General features: G+C 40.4%; 5 protein-coding genes across 5 annotated transcripts; 1 reads left to right on the forward strand and 4 right to left on the reverse strand.

Annotated features, from left to right (window-relative positions):
- Nucleotides 1-1,629: 1,629 nt before the first annotated feature.
- Nucleotides 1,630-1,965, forward strand: MELLADRAFT_69743 (uncharacterized protein; the record flags this gene model as incomplete). Its single annotated transcript, XM_007418855.1, has 1 exon — nt 1,630-1,965. One exon carries the CDS (start codon nt 1,630-1,632, stop codon nt 1,963-1,965), a length of 336 nt encoding a protein of 111 aa, XP_007418917.1.
- Nucleotides 1,966-2,859: 894 nt separating this feature from the next.
- On the reverse strand, nt 2,860-3,618 carry MELLADRAFT_124128 (uncharacterized protein; the record flags this gene model as incomplete). The annotated part of the gene is made up of 5 exons (XM_007418871.1): nt 2,860-2,888; nt 2,964-3,017; nt 3,076-3,192; nt 3,288-3,383; nt 3,495-3,618. The coding sequence occupies 5 exons, from the start codon at nt 3,616-3,618 to the stop codon at nt 2,860-2,862; spliced, it is 420 nt and encodes a 139-aa protein (XP_007418933.1).
- Nucleotides 3,619-6,745: 3,127 nt separating this feature from the next.
- MELLADRAFT_114055 (uncharacterized protein) lies at nt 6,746-7,934 on the reverse strand (the record flags this gene model as incomplete). Its single annotated transcript, XM_007418870.1, has 8 exons — nt 6,746-6,788; nt 6,872-6,972; nt 7,065-7,174; nt 7,296-7,319; nt 7,404-7,452; nt 7,562-7,645; nt 7,787-7,835; nt 7,918-7,934. 8 exons carry the CDS (start codon nt 7,932-7,934, stop codon nt 6,746-6,748), a joined length of 477 nt encoding a protein of 158 aa, XP_007418932.1.
- A 1,422-nt stretch (nt 7,935-9,356) lies between these two features.
- Nucleotides 9,357-11,840, reverse strand: MELLADRAFT_51140 (uncharacterized protein; the record flags this gene model as incomplete). The annotated part of the gene is made up of 6 exons (XM_007418852.1): nt 9,357-9,739; nt 9,819-10,169; nt 10,231-10,290; nt 10,356-10,899; nt 10,986-11,578; nt 11,684-11,840. 6 exons carry the CDS (start codon nt 11,838-11,840, stop codon nt 9,636-9,638), a joined length of 1,809 nt encoding a protein of 602 aa, XP_007418914.1.
- A 6,143-nt stretch (nt 11,841-17,983) lies between these two features.
- On the reverse strand, nt 17,984-19,213 carry MELLADRAFT_114057 (uncharacterized protein; the record flags this gene model as incomplete). Its single annotated transcript, XM_007418869.1, has 2 exons — nt 17,984-18,087; nt 18,187-19,213. 2 exons carry the CDS (start codon nt 19,211-19,213, stop codon nt 17,984-17,986), a joined length of 1,131 nt encoding a protein of 376 aa, XP_007418931.1.
- Nucleotides 19,214-19,942: the final 729 nt, after the last annotated feature.

Raw genomic sequence — 19,942 nt, forward strand, 5'->3', positions numbered from 1 at the left:
TTTTTTTTTTTTTTTTTCCCAAATTTTGCACCAGCGGGGGGGAGGCCCCCAAAGGGATTTTTGGGGGGCAATTTTTCTTTGTGTGTGGCCCCCCCAGGGGGGCTGGCGGGGGCCCTCACATAAATAATTTTGTAAGGTCTCACGGTTTCACATCTATGACCGTTTTGATATGACCATTTTATATTCGTCATTAGGTGAGATTTCGATAACCCACTCCCAAGGAAATGGCTCACCTGTCCATTACATGAGTATTTTCACCTGATCAACAGGTGAAAATACTCATGTAATGGACAGGTGAGCCATCACCTTGTGGACAGGTGATCACGTCAGGTGTTGGCCACCCTGAATTTCACCTGTAGCTCAATCAGTGTGGCCTCAGGTGGAGAGCCCGGGATGTTTTGGCAGAGGCTGATTTCACCTGAAGCTCACCTGCCAGCCGCCCTGTGGTGTACCACACCAAGAAAATTGCCCCTCAACACTCCATCTGGTGCTCCCCCAAGCTTGCCAAATTTTGCAACAAATAAAAAGCAGATCTTGTGGGTGTGCAGTTATCATGTGCCGCTTTTGTTTACTAAGTGTGAAATTTATGTTACTGCAGAGACAGGACCCAGGAATTCCCCTATGGAGGTGGAAAATGTATTTTTACAGTCACCCTGCTTTGTGACCTTCTATTACTTTCTTCACTCCTTTAACAGACTCAAAATTAGATCACTGAATATCTCTTAATATTTGGCAATAAAGTGGATTGGAAACTAGTATTATAAATTTATTTCATTTTGTTTGTTGCCTGGGTTTCAAATTGAATGTGTTTCACATTACAACATAATTGTCTATTTAATTCCTACTACAGCTTACTAGGTGTACACCTATAAGTTACACTGTGTCTGTATCCTTGGAGCATGTCAATGTGCACACACCTAAGACTTTGGATACATACTTGAAAGATCCTTCAAAGAGGTCTCCACAATAGGCACATCTTCCCTTTGTTAACTGGGATGCTGACACACAGTTGACCCCAACTGCTGAAAAAGGATCCCACAAATCCTTTAGTCAAATGATTATTCACAGAGGGTACTCAACACCAATCTCATTCTAAAGCCTACCAAAAGATTTTCTGATTTTTTTCAAAACTCTCCATGTGTGCATTTTGACATGCTACAAGGATACCAACATGGTGTTACTGTAATTGTCTGGGTGGGGGATCTTTCTAAGCCCATTTGGCAGAACTTTGAACTAGAACTATTTGACTAGCCGTTTGAAGTGGCTTGTTGGGGTGTAAATATCCACAATATGGGATTAGGAAGTCTTGACACCTAGACAAGACTAGTGGATAAATGGGAAGAGCACAATGGAGGGTTTAGTGATGTAAGCACAACTTGGTTCATTAATAAGCCTGAGCCTGAGCTAACCCCACTCTTATGGTTGAACCTTTTCTTGTAGAATCTCTTCATTCAGTATCTTGACTACAGATACCATTCTGGACATATCTTCTGGAGAATAGTTGTCTAAGTACAACCTGTAACAGCTAGGAGTCCATCAGCCCAGCCTTCATCTTCACCTCCTTTTCTGGGAAGGAAGCAACTTCTACTTGTATCACCACCCCCTCATCTTCATATCACAGCAAACACCATGCCATCATCCAACTTCACACCTGCAGAAGTGACCAGAATGGTAGCTGAATGTGACCTACCCTACAAATTGAATATGAATGGTGTCTACTACAACTTGCTCAATGGAGGTAACACTACATTGGTTAGCATAGGGTTGGATAGTATTGGAGGAGCTTCACCTAATACTTCCTGGGTCATGTATTCCTGCCAACCTACTTCTGAAGAGGTGTTGATAACGAAGACCGTAGAGAAAAATATTGGTAAGTCTGTTGGCAAAACAAAAACCGGTAAGAATCAATCATCTTTGCAAGAGACAGAAGACCCGTTCAAGGTAGTGGAACAGAAGGAGAATTGATTAGAGAATGATTTCAATATTGAGGGTTTAAAGTAGAGATATTTAGTGACCCTAAATCAGAAGCAGCTGTCAAGGAGAAAGCTGATCCATATAGTCATGCAGAGGACTTGCAAATGCACAATTTGTTTGGCCCAGACACAGAATCAGCTGGCAAAGAAGAAGAAGATCCTTCTCTCAATATTGATGAAGAAAAAATAGGCAATTCAATCTGAGGCAAATATGTTGGTGGTGAAGGAATGGATGGAAATATAAATGTTTGGGCTTCAGGTGTATACTTTTGTGATTGAACATTTGCAGGGTTTATTTCCCAGACGTTCAAAAATTGGGAAGTGCCGTAAAAATAAATATTGACCGGGAATAATGTATTTTTACAGTCATCCCGTTTTGCAACCTTTATTGTCCACAAAAGGATGGTCAAAAAATTCTAGGCGCCCATACTATACTTTGTATAGTATAGTTATAGTATAGTATAGTTAGTATGAGACTATACTTGGTTCAATACTGTACTTTCAAAGTATAGTATTGGAAATTCAGTACTATGCTGCAGTATCACAATACTGTATAGTATAGTGGCCATGTTGTCTGAATGCATGACAGTGTTAAATGGGTATCTTGTGATAAATGCAGCATCAAATCACAATGATACTTCTGAGAAAATTTCATTTCAATATTTGAACAGACATAAAAACATGAAGACATCATGCTTTGATCATTGGTTCTTCATAGTCAGGGACTCGAGAATAATCATGAAGGTAGTCCGTTGTGCTTCCAAGGGAACTGAACCAGCAAGAATGAAGTCAGCATCCATCTGAAATCAAATCAACCAGGAGCCACGAATATGTTTGAAAAATTTGCTTACATGAGATAGACCAAGTCGGACGTTCACACTCCAATTCAACGAATCTTCTCGCAATTTGCAAACGCTGTACGACAGGTACTCATAATTAATCAGATGTTCAACAGAAATGAAGTGAGATTGAGCTCAGGATAACACTTACAAGCGGCTTGCATGACTTTACAATTCACTCGGACACCAGTAGTGGTACGACAAACTGAGCGAAGACGAATTAGTCGCATTACAATCATTTGGTAGATGGAATAGTCACTTACGGATACCCTTCTTAAATTTATCGCTCACCCAAGTTGAGTAAATATCACGACATGTGGCGCTGCTCAATTTAACTGACTTTTCTATGCGCTGGTCGGGAATTGTGACACAGTCACTGCCTGCATTGTGATTTGGAATTTGTTCAAGGAATGCGAAAAACATTAGAAAATGAGCTTTCCATAGAATGATCGGAAATATATAATTAAGTAGTCACCTGAAGGGTGCGTCTGCATGGGCGCGAGGCATTTCCAGTTTGTGTAGGTTGTACGCGCGTATTCATTGTCGTTGTCATCATCAAAAGATTGACATACTGTAACCGAAGGATGAAAAGAAAAGAGGATGAACTTTGTTGTTGTCTTCTCTTTGAAAATTGAGGCTAGATGACCACATGATGTATGGATGAGGAGACAAAACTACTGACGGAAGTGGTCTTTATCGTAATACTTGAGTCCAGCACTGCACTTGACAGAGAAAGTTTGTTGGCACGTGATTGTAGATATGAGTCCTAACACAATCACGACGATAGAAGTGCGAAATGCAAGCATGTTGACAGAGATAAATGACGCGGTTTCAGTCCAGGAGGATGTGGGTGAGGAGACAACGAGGAAGCGACGCGTATTCAAAGGGCAAATAAATACCAAGGTCGCTGTCCCGGCGCAAGGAGCTGGAGCACCAGAGGATTGCCGGAGACTGGGAATGGGATGGGATTGGGATTGGGTACTGTACAAATGAATTGACGTACAGAATATACCCAACACCCAATCCGGCAAGGCTACTGTCTTGATAATTCCAGCTAGCGCTCTAGTCTACTAGCTCAAACACATCCCAAAACGCGACAGACATTTTTGAAAAAGTGCATTAATTCTACAGGCCATCGACTCGTATCTATCTATGATCGGTTTCTGAGCGACTTGACTGGATTGGTCAAGCATGGTATTTCTGGGTTACTCAAACACTGGAAAGAGCGATGAGTCTCTATCTTGAGTTATGATGTCCTTGCTAATATCGCTAACACCTTTCACAAACGTGATCTGTAGCTTCACATGCCAGTGGTTGGACAAGGATGTTATGATCGGTCTGGTCAAGATTCAAAATGCATTTTCGGCCAAAGGCCGATGGGACGAATGTTTCCGAAGAAGATGTTGTGTACTGCTCAGCCTAAATCTTTGGACTGAAACGTGGCGGTGAGTACAGGGTCATACATCCCAATCCCATTCCCGCGATTCCCACCCTCCGGCAGTCCTCCAATTCTCTGTGAGGAGCGTAGTTCAAGTTCCGGGGCGATGCCAGCCGCCACTGAAGGCTGTGTATATAGAGTGTGGCGCAAATACCTATTTTTTTTTTTTTTTTTTTAAGTGCTTTTGATTTCACATATCGCACTAACTGACTAGGTGGGTGTAAAGTAGGACTACTACAACTTCTGATCTGTCGCTCCTTACATAAGGGTCTGTCTGCGTGCGATCCACATATCGGGAGCCCGGCAGCCCCTATATCGGCAGAAGTGTTGTTCACATAGGTCCAAAAAGGTTCAAAATGATCGATTTTGGCCTTTTCGATACCCGGAAAGTTTTCTTTGGCAATTTTCCCCATCCCAGATTCCGATAGTTCTGTCTCACCCGTACGTTTCGAGAATGTGGTCGACCAGGGTTGACCAAAGCTGGTTCTCACACATTTATGTACATACCTCATATGTGCACAGTGGAAGGAAGGATCTGGAAGGATGCTGAACCTGCATTTTGCTTCAATCTGTGATCAAACATTAGTTCAGTCAATTCGGCAGAGTTGAAAAAGGTTGCAAAGATTAAATGATTCCGCGAAGGCTGAAGCTCAATACATAGTTCAACCATCCCCGGTCAACGCAAGTGGATGTTCGGAGTTGAAATCTCCAAATTATGTATGACTTTTCCCCTTGAAGGTCTTCTCTGCTGATTTTATGATCGTGTGTCTTGAAGTCTGGAAGGGATGGTGATGAAAAAGAGAGCGTCGATATGTGTGGTTCAAAATGGCTGGTGATCGACTCGCCAAACCTCCCGGACCCTCTTCAGCACAATCGATTATCGGGCGACCGCGCAAGAGTAAGCTTAATCCCTTCCAGTCTTGCATTCTATAAGGGTTTATGCCACCTTTCCCAAAGAGCCACTTTACACTGCGAGAAGCTGGTGGGGCTTGCGTTAAGCTAGTTTACTTGGGCTAAATATTGAGAAACAATCAAGTCACAATCCTTTCAAATTTTCTCTTCTGTTTCTATTGTCTTCATAGCTTGTTTCTCATTCTACAATGCCCCGGGACAGGCCTGAATCAGGGTGGCTGCATCTTTCTTATTCATATACTAAAGATTTACGATATATCATTGAATTCAACCAAATCTTTCAAAATCCCTCTGAAATCTTCAAGGCCTAGGTAAAAGTCTTTTCAACTCAACAATAAGATTTATATTCTTTCATCCATCAGATGTAGGATGAACCATATTTGGATTTCTTTTACAGTAATTATCGTTCAAGCACTTATTCCAGAGCTCAGTAAATACTTTCATCAATTATCAAAGGGTCCAGAACGGTAAAAGGCATGACTTGATTTCAGAGAAGATGTTTTCTCACTGCGTTGGATTCTAGATCACAATCATGGTATTCAAACTTGAAAAAAATCGTGCATGAATAATCCTGCACGTTATTCTTTTTGACATGCCCAGTTATTATATTGTTTCAACTGGTGCAAAAACCGTGCAAGACCGACGCGCAAAACCCGTGCAAGTTCTCGTGTATTGCACAGAATTTGAACAAATCAATTTTGAAGCTCGAAGACTGTATAAAATCACCTAATAATAAAATGTTCATAAAGATCTATGATACTTTCTTGATGATTCAAAGGTGTGCAAGTATCAAAAGAAAGCATGGTTTGTATATGACTTTTGTGTTGGTTTGTAAAAACATGCTCTGAGATAAATGGAAGGTCAACAACAACTTGATTGAGGTTACTTTCAATCAATCTGAAAATGTGGAAACTTGGTTTGACTTGAGAGTCCCAAAGCTTTGTAATTGTATAAAGGGGTGTTATTTGGTGGCACAACAAAGGGACTTTTGAACATGGATCATTTGTCTGTATGCTTTCCTTTCATGGAACTCATCTTTTTCACTCGAAGTCCTTGTTTTCTTGTTTTGCATCCTAAGTAGATGCTCTTTTCCAATTCTGACCCACTTTCTCACCACTCACACTGACACGACCTTTTCCATACTCTCAAGCCTAATCTTTCAATTTCTGGAATCATACCAAGTGAATCATATCAGAAAATCCACCATATCTTTAATATGTATCATGGAAGAACTCAACCTTTTTTGTGAAACCCAAAGGCAAGATCTAAGTGAACATAAAGAAGATCAAGAGAAATATATTGGAGATTCCTTTCCTACGGACATTCGCTTCTAGATTCAAAGCGCCAGTTAGTGGAATTATCTTACAACCAAAAAAATCTGTTGGCGTTGAATGATGAGCATGAAAATGAAAACACAAAAGAAGTAGGATAGAAGATTTTACAAGCATAAGCTAGATACGAAGACATGTGAGTCTTTTAGATGTTTTGTTGGGTAGGGATTTCAGAAGATGACAAGCTTTATGAGTACGTTGAAATACAACGTAACATCAAAGTCAGATTCTCGATAGCGTTTCTTGAAGGGATCAAGTCGGGCGCATAAGCTTGGCTTGTTCTCGGACCTTTTGGCTACATCACCAAAAACAGAACCACATCAGTATCACGACTGAAGGATGCCTTCGTGAAAGAATTATCAGTACTAAAATTCTTACTCATAAGCAGCTGGGTTGTCTTTGTACATAGTGTAAGCTTCGATTTGTGCTGGATCCGAATTATTGGGGTCATTTAGTAGGTCTTGTATACCTAACACGATCTGGTTTTGACGATATACGTTTGATGAATGGAATGATTATCAACATAAGGCGCAGAAGTCTCGTAGATCAAACAGTTCAAGATTGAACTGACCTGCTTGAGCGTAATAGCTGGTTTCCAACTTTTTTCCTCATTGAGGATCGATAAGCAGACAGTACCAGAAGGGTATATGTTAGGATGAAAGATAGTTGGAGTGAATTTGCCTAATGAAAGGTATCATGGTTTTTTTCGCGTCAATATACATCCGGTGCATCAGTGAAAAGATACAATATGAATTGACAAGTTCGGGATAGGATGATCGGTGTAACTTGAAAAAACACTAACACTTTGGCGGCTTGGAAGGATAATCTATTGAAATGATATAGAATGGTCAGTCAAAAACGCGGACCACAGATTTACAGTGTTTATGTTGATTTTATGAGGGGAACTAACCTTCAGGAAAGATCATTTGCAACTTGTATAATCCACCGGCCCAAGAAGTCTATTGATTTGTTCAAAAGGTTGCAATATTGAAAGGTCAGTAAAATGCTGTCCGAACGCTTGAAAAAAATCTGAAGGTGTTGAGTGACTAAAAACGCAAGCCGACTGACGTTTTCCTTTCCGGGAATCCCAACTTCCCACAACATCATGTTGAGCGTAGAATCGGGGTTCTTCATAGGTCGAGCCCAGAATCCCTGCAAAAAATCGCGTTGTTTAATATCGTTGATGATGAGAGATAGACAACAATTGTAAACGCGAAAATCTATCAGCGCTCAGTCGTTCGATAATCGGCAAGCTTTTTGAGGCGTTTGTGAGATTTTTTGAATTGAGCTCACATAAGGATGATCTTTTCGCCATTGTTTTCTTTCTTCTGCTAGACGAGCTCTGAAACAAAAGCAATTAAAGAATGGACGAAGCGAGATGAGATATATGCACTAATATATATCATAAAGAATGAACACTCAACTTGCAAATGGCCGACATTTTGAAAAAACTTTTCTTCGAGGATGATGGAAAGTAAGCTAAACAGAAAATGGTCAAAGGCAAGGAAATGGTCTCGAAATGGGACAGTCAACCCAGGATTTATGCCGGCTGGTCGGTCTTGTTACAGACCCGGCCCGTCGAGTAACATGCAGTTGACCGCATTCACCGCATTCACCGCGGACTCGCAGTCTGAACAAGGATCCCACTATTTAGCGCCCTCGGAACAGTATCCGGCGCCCCATTTCGGGTCGGACATGGGGCTACAAATAATTCCGGCGCCCCTTTGTAAAAAAAAGGGGCAAAAAGGGGCAACCACATTTTACCGCTTTCTTCTCATGTACATACATACAAACGTTCAATCGTTTTTCTTCTTCGATTTTCGATTTTGGACATAATCGATATTTGCGAGTGAAGCTAGCTCGCTCAATGGGCAACAGACCGTAGTTGGCATAAAATGTATCTTAAATTGAACACACAAGGCATAAGGCATAGCATAGTGTATCAAATTTCGAAGTTTCGAAGTTTTGAAAGTCTGAACGATGATGTGAGAATATTAGAGAAGGTGAAGGTGTAGTTAGTGAGGTTAAGGTGTTATTAGTGGTAATTAGTGAGGTTATGGTTGTTTTGGATGTGCCAAATCAAGGTTAAGGTTGTATTTGTATGTGATCAGTGGGAGACAGGGAAAGGAAGAAAAATCAGACGAGGGAAGAGAGTCTGTGATGGGCGAGAGGGGAGCTCTTTTTGTAGTAGTATGGATAGATAGCGTCCATGACTGTTTGGGGGCCAATGTCTGTGCAGTCCAAGGGGCACCAAATAACTTGGGAGCCCCTGCATTTTCTTTTAATTATCTTCGATGCCCCCCAGAAAGGATGGAGGGGCATCAAATAAGACATTTAAGGGCGCTTTTGGTAAATTGTGCCCCCTTAGGGAGCCCTATTGGTGCCCCTGAGGTCCGAGGGTGTGAAATTTAGCGTGAAAAAGTTCGAGTATCGACGGACCGCGCGGGTATTGGGAAAAACTCGAGGGGCGCCGGATATCAGCCAAAGGGGCGCTAAATAGTGGGATCCCTGAACAATGGCAGTTGATCGAAAAAGGAAATTGCTGACAAGTGGAACCCCAGATCTGCGCATCTCAGCATTCATTCAACAGAGCTTCATTGCTTGAGATATATAGTGGAATCATCACACTCTACATAGAAAGCTTTGCTTCTTTAGGCTCTGGGTTATCTGTATGAAGCTCAAATTCAAAGACTTGATTAATTCTCAAGACAATATGAATGCATGCTAATGCATGGTCTCAGACCTGTGTGGAGATTGTGAACCCTCCCAAATTATCCAGCAGCCTGTAGTAGTTCAGACAGAGTCAAGCCCCGGTTGATTGTCAGGCTCACTTTCGGTGTTGGAATAGGCTCACTCACATGAGCACGGAAGAAGATCTTTGAATGCATTGTGTATGCATATCAGTAGGCTTGATGATCCCCAATTCTCAGAACCCACACGTATAGCATCATCAAGATGAAGTGTACACTGTTGATGATACATTAAATGAGAAGAATCTCACAAAATCTCTTTGAGTAGTTATACAAACTTATACTTTGTTTTTCGTACCAACAAAATGCAAGACTGTACATAAAGAACTCATACATGCAAATGAAGGATGAATCGAAAAGTAAAAAGAAATGAGAGAAGTCTCTCTTGAATATCAATAACCACCACCACCACCACCTTCTTCTCGATGATGTCCTGCCCTTTCTCGTCGTTGTGCGTCTTCTCGTTTGGGACAATTGAGTGCAGAATGACCCAGACCTATCAAAATTGTTGACAAATCATTAGATCAATCAGTTTTTGAAGCTATCATCTGTTTTTGAAGATCAAATCTACGTACCTCCACAAAATTGACATCCACCATTACCGCTCCCACCTGCATTTGGATCTTCAACCGTTTGTAAGAATGGAGGTATCCTCTGTTTGGCTTCAATAAGTAGATACTTCAAGTCCAACAAAGTAGGTTCAGGTGTGTTCATATTGATGAATGTAGTCGCAATACCTGTTTTACCAGATCGACCAGTACGACCGATTTGATGGACATAGTTTTCAATTTCACCTGGCATAGTGAAATTGATCACATGTTGAATTTCTGCAAAATCTAAACCTTTTGATGCAACACCACTGGCGACCATCACATCCTTTTTACCAGATTTGAATGATTTGATTGCATATTCTCGCTCCTCTTGGGCTGTTTACAAAAGACATCAAGGTTAGTAATGCGTTAGCTATCCAAGTTTGTAAATACGTACTTTTGCTACCGTGAATTGCTACTGCCTCAACACCCTTGAGTAAGAGATATTCCTGTATGTCTAAGTACCAAAGAACCACCATCAGTTGAGCAAGAAAAATAATTCCTGATGATGAATCAGCTTACCGTCAACTTCGTTCTTGTTGTCACTAAAAATAATAACAGGTGGTGGTGTCTTTTGAAGACATTCGAGTAAATAAACCATCTTTGCTTCTTGTTTCACATACTCAACCTCTTGAATAACATCCAAATTAGCAGCACCAGCTCTACCTACATTCACCACCACTGGTTTCACCAAACTGTTTTCGGCAAAGTTTCGTATCGTCTTTGGCATAGTTGCACTAAACAATAATGTTTGTCTTTGACGTTTAAAAAAACTCATGATGTTTCTCATATCCTCTTCGAATCCCATATCGACCATTCGATCGGCTTCATCTAAACATAGATATTTACAGTTGTCCAAGTTGAATTTACGTTTCTCAAGCATATCTTGTAATCTTCCAGGTGTAGCTACTACAATATGAAAGCCTTTTGACATCACGTGCGATTGATCGGCCATTGAGATTCCACCGATGCAAAGTAGGGTGCCTACTTGCGGGTATTTTCCTGATTGAGCACACGCTAGAGCCATAGCGACAATAGTTTCGTAGGTTTGCCGAGCCAATTCTCTCTATGAGTAGTAAAGTTTGATCCGAAGATTAGGATGATGTGTTAGCTTTCCGGTTTCATACGTTAAGTGTGATGAGCCAGACTTACCGAAGGACACACGATGATCCCAACCGGCCCCTCACCCTGAATGAAGGGTAACTTTTTCTCGGCCTCAAGAGCAAACAAAAGTAACGGAAGTGAAAAGGCCAAAGTTTTACCAGATCCAGTAAATGCGATACCGATCATATCACGCCCCGACAGAGCGACAGGAAGACCTTGCATTTGAATTGGAGTAGGTGCTTTGATCTTCTTTTCTTTAAGGTACTTTAATAGAGGAGGAAGTAATTTCATATCCTGAAAATGTTCAATAGGTGAAGGACAATCATCTCCTTCGACCAAGATCCCAAGTTTATCTCTCAATCGTTCGAGTTCTTCTTCAGTTCTTCTTCGAATATAACTTGGAGGTTTCCATGAAGTTGTCATTGGATTATCATATTCCACTCCTTTTGCTAATTCCTGAGCCCCTCCAAGTTTCTTTTTCTGGGCCGCTACAGCCTCAATGACTTTGTTTTCTTCTTCTCTTTTCTTGTCTTCTTCAGTCTTAAAAGCATCAACTTCCGCCTGACGTCTTTTAACAACTTGAGCCTCTTGTAAAAGTGTCGTCGTTGGTCGTGCTGGAGCATCTTCATCTTCATCATCATCTTCAGCTTTTTCGTCAACATCAAATTCATTCGATCTTGCTCGTGACTTTCTACCTGATGGACGTGATCCTTGAGGGCCTGAAGATGAAGCATTGAGACCAGAACCGTTTCCAAGCTTTCTTCCTAACTTCTTTTCGAGTAGTTTTGCAAGTTCAACTTCTTTTCGTTTCTTCACCGAGACATAGGGTACGTAATCGTCAGTTTCTTCGATGGATTCGTCCTTCTGATCGAGCTTCCTCCTCTTGGGTGAGTTATCTGACATGTTGTGAGAGGTGAGTTTGATTGTAATATACGATCAAGCTGATGAAAGTAAATCTGGGCGTGTTCAGTCTTCACATGTGATGCGTCGGTACCACGATGGCAGCGGTTTCGGATAGACTACATATGACTCGGTCTCATGCCCTCAGGTCTGACGGGGCAGGAAAGCAGGAAGCCTTTAGCGACATGTCACCTGGGAGAGTAAACATACAAAGTTGGCCTGCAACAGCTTGTGGATCCCAGAGCCTATGAATGCGCAAAATGTCTGGACAGTGCTCGCTCCTCATCAAGCACACAGTCTTTCTTTATGACTCAAAGTGAAAGCAAATACATATAACAACTTTGGAGAGGAAGGCGCGTCTTCCATATCAAGCGGCGCCTAGATCCTGGATGAGAGAAACAAAGGGCGCGGAGACGCACCTTAGAACATTTCAACGCGCCCACAACCTGAGTTTCCACGGAATGATTTCATTTACACAAGATTTATCAAGTTTTGGTTCTGTGCTAATTTGTAGATACAGAGATATCAAAAAGATGTAAAACTAGTTCGGACTGTGTTGCCAACTTCTGCTTGCTGCGTTGAGAACATTTGTTTGCCAAAGACGAAGTTTTATGAACAGAACGATAGTAGATGTCAAACAAGGTAAAGACTAGTTCTACCTTCTCTTGTAATCACATTAAAAGCCCTTAATCATATGTCTTATTCAAAAGCTTCCCAGGCAATAAGTAGTGATGAGCGATGTTTGACTTAAGTTTTTCTGAACGGATCCCAATTTCCATTCCAATCATCTCCCCCAAAAGGTACTGGTCGCGGGACACCAGGGTTAGGGTTGTTGGTAGATCTGCATGAGAGGATTTGGATTTATGAAAATTGAAAAACGGATTTTGAGTGATTCTCTCCTGAACGGAAATGGTTTCGATCTTCCTTTTTGATCAAAAAGACGTACGGGATTGAGTTTCTGTGAGTGTGGTCTTTCGGGCTGGTCGATCTAAGAGAAAGGTTTGGGTAGAATCAAAAATGGATTGATATTTTTCATTGTTTCAATCGTTTTGGTTTGTTTAAAGACACATACGGTTTTTCTCGAGATGGACGTCTAGAATACTTGTGAGGACGAGTTGAAACAATTTCAGCTAACGTGTTGGGTGTATAAATTAATCCATTGAATCAGAATAGAGAAATGTTCATATGGTGTGAATCGAACTGTACTAACCTGAGGATAGGAAGATGAGGATCACCATGAACATGCATCCCAAAATGCGAGAAGGCATGATGATTGGTTTGGAGTTGGGTTGAAAACTCGATTAATCTTCTATTTTCATAGACGCAAGTTTATCGGAGGTTCTTAGCTATAAAGTCTTGTTCGAACAACTCAGCTGCTCTCATCATTTTTCAATCCAAATGGAATTGCTAAAACGCCATCTGTAAACTTTGACTCTATTCAAATAACTGCCTCAGCGGAATCGGGTCTGTGCTGGTCTGTACCAATGCGAATGGTGTACTTCACCGGAATGAATGCTAATTTCACCAACGGCAATTGTACTTCGCCATTTGATTCATCTGGTACGCCTCGACTTGGTCTATTGCAAACCCAAGGCTCTCTACAATCAAAAAACAGCATATATTTCTGGAATCTAAAACATACAATTCTATTAATTTAAATACATCTCACTTATATGTTAGGTTGCTACGATCTATCACTTTGATTTGCTTTGATAAAAGAAGAGGTTAAGAGAAATACATATTAATCAGGTCTAGAGTACAAAGGAAAAAGATTCAGAAATCAAAAAGAAACTGTCAAGCTTTCTAAGCCTTCAGTAAAAATGGCCAAAAACCTGGATCTTTTCAAAATTTTGAATCTTGATGATTATATTGTTCTGATCTTTTGTCCATTTATGTTAGATTTTGTTAAACTTTCTGATCCGTTTGGATGATGATCTAAAGAGATTTTCAAAGCAAGAGTCTTTAACTTATGTTGTAGTAATGGGAAATAAACAAGCAGGGATCAAATTGAGAAGGAGAGAAATTGATAGTAGAAAAAAATGCTTTGACCATGTTGTACCAACAACGTGGTGACTGTTTCAAGCCATACAGTGAACGATTTAAGAGAAGGACAATATGTTTGCCGGTCAGTTTAGGTGTGTATCCTTGAGGTATCTTGATGTAAAGCACTTCTTTGGGAACACCATTCAAGAAAGCACCAACTGCATCCATGAGCCAAATTTCAAGATCCTCAGTACCACATACGCTAATTGCCAATCTCATGCTTGCAGCTTGACCCGTTGGGGCATACGTCTCATTGTAGTTGAGCCCAGGTATCTGAGAAAACCCCTGAGCACATAAGTGTGCCTTGTGCTTGATGACAACGTTGTTTTCGTCAGTCTTGAGTCAAAAGGCCCAAGTTGTTCCTATGGCATGAGCACCTGGAGGTAGTTCCATTTTGGTGAACACTCCCAGCCAATCAGAGCTGATAGCTCCTTCTGAATAGCTATCTCCCAGGATTTGGAATCAGGTCTAGACATAGCTTGGCGGTAAGATTGAGGTTTGAATGGATGACTGCGAGCGATATTTGCTCATTGTCGGTGAGTGATGATGTTGAAGGCATCAATCAAACTGGAGATGGCTTTTGGAGCGGGGATTGAGGCAGGAATTATTTCATAGGAAGGTTGAGAAGCCGGATTGGAGGGTGGTTCAGGCTCAGGAATAGGAGTTGTGTCCCTGGGTGGTTCAGGAGTAGGATCACAAGGAGGTTCTGGAGTAGGACTGCAAGGATACTCATCTCAAGAAGGAGGTACAAGAGGAAACTTGATTTGAAATAGTGGAATCATTTGAAATGGTGAGATCTTCATCATAGCTGAGAGGGTGAATAGGTGAAGGAGGAGTTAATTCTTCTGGCTGAGCAAATTCTTCTTCTTCATCTTCTTCCAGGGTGTCCGAGGGATTGGAACCAAATTTATCATAAAAATGAGCTTGAACTGAGGGGTCAGAAAAAGGAAAAATTTCTTCATTGAACACCACATCATGGCTGTACACAACACGTTGCTTGTCAAGCAACCAGACACGGTAGTTGTGCATGCTACCTTGATACCCTAAAAGCACTCCTTTCTTAGCAACATCAGAGAACTTGCTCGCTCTTTGTTCTTTCCCAACATGAACGTAAAAGCCAAGCACCCAAAAACACAAAGATGAGAATAAGATGAGGCTTTTCCAAACCAATATTCATAAGGAGTAATGAACTTATCCCAAGCAATAGGGGTAAGGTTCTCAAGATAAACAGTTGTGGAAACAGCTTCTGCCCAAAACTCAAGTGGTAGACTAGCTTGTTTAATTAAAGCTCGGGCTCTTTCTGATGTTGTCCTGATGCCTCTTTCTGAAATTGGATTTTGCTTAGGGGTTTAAGGTGCGGTAAAGTCCATCTTAATGCCTTCATTCTTAAGAAATTCAGAAAATTGGTTGGAAGTGTACTCTCCTCCGTTGTCATTGATCATTGTTTTGATTTTCAAATTGGTTTGATTTACAATGAGCGCTTTATTGAACAAAAGATGAAAAAGTTTGACATTTGGATTTCAGAATGTAGACAAATTTGAAATTGGAGAATTGATTTTTAAAGTAGTACTTTCCGCCTCCAAGAGAAACAGGAGAAATTAAGCCACTCAGATCACTATGTAGTACAGATAATAGAGCACAGGCAGTGGGAAGATGGCCTTTGAAAGGAAGACGGTGATGTTTGGAGAGCACACAAGGTTCACAAGAATCAGAGAATTTAACACCAGGGAAGGCTTTTTCAAAAGGGATTTGTCCAGGATGGCCTTAGGGTGCGTTCACTTAAGGAATCTCTGACCAGAAATCACATTCTGTGAATTTTTTAATCCAAAAAAGAAACATGCTCCACCAAATAGACACTTTAAATTTTGCAGAATGTGATTTCTCCCCAGAAATTGCTTGAGTGAACGCGCCCTAAGCGTCTGTGAAGAGTGACTGAGTTAGTGGTGTTGGTTGTGGCGAGTGAGTGTAGTGATGACTTGCCTAAACTTAAATTAATCTCCATAACTCCACTTTTGGTATCTCCAGTAAGAACCACATTAGATTCAAGAAGCACATTGAAACTAGCGTTTGGAGTAAAAGCAAATGAGCAACCTTTTCGGACAAGAGCCACCATGCTGACAAGATTTGTTTGAAGCTGGGGAACGTGAAGGCAGTTGGTAATGGAGATGGTTTTGCCATTATGGGTTCCACTAATGGTTCCAACTCCAACGGCATTGATTTGTTGACCGTTGGCGACATTATTGGTGGCGTGGCAAGGTCGATAACTAACAAAGCTAGATCGTAGGCTGAACATAGATTGGGAAGCTCCAGAGTCAAGAACAGGTTTACCGGTAAGAGTGGCATTGAAGACGTAGGTAGTGAGAACCGTAACGCTGATGGTTGTGTTGGCGGTGCCACAATTAGAGTTGCAATTGGATTGAACGGTTTTTAACTTGGGATGTAATTGAAAACATTGGGCTTCTGTGTGTGCAGTTAATGGGTTGTGAACACGGTTGAGACAATGTTTGTACGTGGGAGTAGATTGTCGTTCGGCATTTAAAGCAGCAGGAACAGAGGTGGAAGGGGTACTGGATTTATTGTCAAGTACAAGTTGTTATAAATGCTTGAAGACTTGGTCAAGAGTAAGAAGAGTGTTGTATGTCTCAGCAGTATGAGAAAGAAGATCACGAGTGGGATGATAACAAGATGAAAGTTTGGAAAGAAGCATATGAGCTAAGATGTCGTTGACGATTTTAAATGAGACTTCAGTCATCTAGTGAGTGATTCTTCTATATTCAGTGAGGAACGATTCAAGAGAGTTATTGGAACATTTAAGATTAAGAAATTTCCAAAGGATACGAGCTTGGTTGCGGGCTTTGTTAGATGCATAGAGTTTACCCAAAGCTGCCCAAATAGCATGGGGATCTTTGATCTTAGTGGAATTGATCACCAAGGCTTGGTTCTCAGGGCTGAGTTTACAAGAAATAAAACCCGCTGCCTTCTTTTGTCATTTGAGGAAAGCAAGTTTTACCTCAGCAGTAGCATTGTCTTCAGGAGCAGTTTTGGTGCCGTCAACAATGGCATTGAGGTCCCATTCCATGAAATGCGCCAGCATCAGGGGGGACCAGCGTTGCCAGTTGAACTGGGAGTGTCGGCTTTGGCACTCATGTGAGTTGATAGCGCTGAATCTGTTTAAGATGTGTTGGCTGGGCTCATAACCTAATGAAGGAAGAGACAGGTGTCTGAAGAATCACGACAATTAGTGAGTGAGGGCGCTATGAGGCCAAGATCACTAATGAGTGATGAGAGAAATAAGGCACCTGTGGATAGGTGCGAGAGAAAAAGACGAGACAATGATTGAGTGTTATATTATAAGCAAGATCATTAGTAGTAAGTTTGAGAAACAATTATGCAGACCTGAAGAATCACAACAATTAGTGAGTGAGGGCGCTATGAGGCCAAGATCACTAATGAGTGATGAGAGAAATAAGGCACCTGTGGATAGGTGCAAGAGAAAAAGACGAGACAATGATTGAGTGAAAAAAAAGCTACTACAAACATAGTCGAGTCATTTTATAGGCTGATTTCTCTAGACATAGGTTAACAAATCGTAAGATAATTGTGACTCTCATTCAGCGCATTGGGATTAGTCTAAACAAATAAAGAAAAAGAAGGAAACGATAGAAAGATAAAGAAGAAACGCTCAAAGCGGAAAGACTGGATGGTTACTAGTGTAAGAAGTGAACAACCGTTTCTCAATAGGATCATCAATCGAATTTTCAGGTTGAATTAAATTATCCAATAATTCATCAAATTCCCCATCACTCTGATAAACCACGATTCTTTCTATCCAATTAACCACCACAATCTTTTCGTGTTCTGAAAAGCCATGTTCTAATCCATAGATCGTTTTGAATTTCGATCTATTAAATCCTTCTCGGGTGATTCTTTGTAATAAGTTAAATCCTGATTTAGCTGAATTGTAATTTAATACATTGTCTTCTGTTCCATGTATCCAATATAATGAGGTTGATCTATAGAATTCAGGATTTGGAGATAAAAGTAATGGTAGTTTGAATGGTAGAGGTAGGTATCCTGACTTGAGAAAAAAGAAATGTTAGATTTTATTCAGGTTTTAGGTTTTGGAAGAGACAATCACATACCAGCATCAGTGTTGCAGCAGGAGGCTCAAACAATGCCAAGGTAGTAAGTAAGGACATCACCGCACCTATCATTTTTTTTGTTTTCAAAAAAGATTTCACATTAGGATACACCTAAATTTATGTACCAGAAAAGTCTTCATTCGAAACAGAAAATTGACACATACCTTGACTAAACCCAGCAATAATAGTTTTTTTCATTTCCATCTTTGATTCTCTAATCTGATTAGAAATCACATCAGAGATCTGAACACAACTTTTCCTTAAAGCTTCTTCATCTTCAAGATAATTTAAATCTCTCCAATCTTTTATATCAAACCAACCAGGTCTTTTACCTTGGTTAGGTTGATCTGAATAAACTGTGATCGGAATGATAGGAGCTTTAGGTAAGATAAATCGAAGGCCAGTTAAGTTTCCAATCTTTTTAGAATTAGGTGGTCTATAGATTGTAGATAATAAGTATTCTCTCCATTGATATCCGTGTGATGAGTTTGGAGATCCAAGTCCATGTATAAAAACGATGGTCCAACCGATTCCTTTTCCATTTTGATCATCAAGAGGTTCAATCACATCAAATTCAATGGGACTTATATTTGTTTCTGAGTTTGACCAACTGGCTCGATAAAGTTGAGGATCAAGATGTTCAGGTAAAGGAGCTTGAGTTAAAATACTACCAGCTGATTGAACATTTAGATTATTATTGGTTGAGAATTGTGAAAAGAAATATTCTCGATAAACCAACTCAGGTCCAAAGTTTGTACCTAACATAAAGAACATTATCATGTTGACTAAAGATGTATGTGTTTCAAGCCAACTTGTGAATCTCCAACTCATGGCTTTCAATCTGTTCCAAGCTTTATGGTTTTTGCCTTCAACAATTTCTATGGTGTGAGGAATTATGTCGCTATCTACTATCGAGCTTTGTCTTCGCTCTTCCGATTGAGTAGGATTCTTCTTATCCATCCCAATCACCTTAGGAAAATGTTTTATATCTTTCAAGATGTTTCGAGGCGGAAGATACCGGATGGTTATAATATTGAGCTTCTTTAGATTATCGGATACAGCTTGGATCCCTTGGTACGGCGTATAGGTTCGATTGATAATAATAAGACAAAAGTCGGTATACGAGTTCTCGGATTCAGGAAAATTGGATGAGGTAATGATGGTGATAAGGATGTTCACAATCACCCACATCTTTTTGGAATCAAATATTTCTTGAATGCTTAGTGAAGTGATGAGTATCCAGTCTCTAATCTGTTTTTGTGGGAGCATTGCCTAAGCTTACTGAGGAAGGCATCCGAACTGTTCATTTCTATAATCCGAAAGATCATTGATACCATATCAGTTACTGAGCACAGTTTATAACCTCATCCGAACCTGACTTCTTTGTTGAATTTTTTGGCGCACAAATTAGGATCATTGGAATTTTCCATTTGATTAGGTTTTGATGAAAAGTAAACAAGGAAATCTTTAAAAATAAATGGTGATCCAAAGAATTAACTGAATGTGTGATTCTGGATTCGAAATTTCTTATTCGTCAAAGGAAGTTGAACATTCTTAGAAAAATCCCATAAAATCAATCTCTTTAACATAGTCGTCAAAATTTCTTTTCTTATTCGCAATCGGGTGTTTTTCTATCACCTAAATTTCAAGAACCACATCGGCTCCCTCAGCTTTTTTTGGTAGGGTTTGAATCTTATGATACTCTGCTTAAGACTCAGATAAACAACCTAAACAGTTCAAAACGGATTGAAATCGTTCAGGAATCAACGAAACTTGACTGAACAAATTATACGATAGACTATCATATGATTCCCACAGGAAAAAGTAGTCATGATCAACACTTTCTTTATATGATAATAATAATAATTTATGGGCCAAACTAAGAAATAAACATAAAAAAATCGAATGAGATATCGAAAA

This window comes from Melampsora larici-populina (assembly GCF_000204055.1).
Source record: "Melampsora larici-populina 98AG31 unplaced genomic scaffold MELLAscaffold_109, whole genome shotgun sequence".
In the NCBI taxonomy this organism is placed as follows: Eukaryota; Fungi; Basidiomycota; class Pucciniomycetes; order Pucciniales; family Melampsoraceae; genus Melampsora; species Melampsora laricis-populina.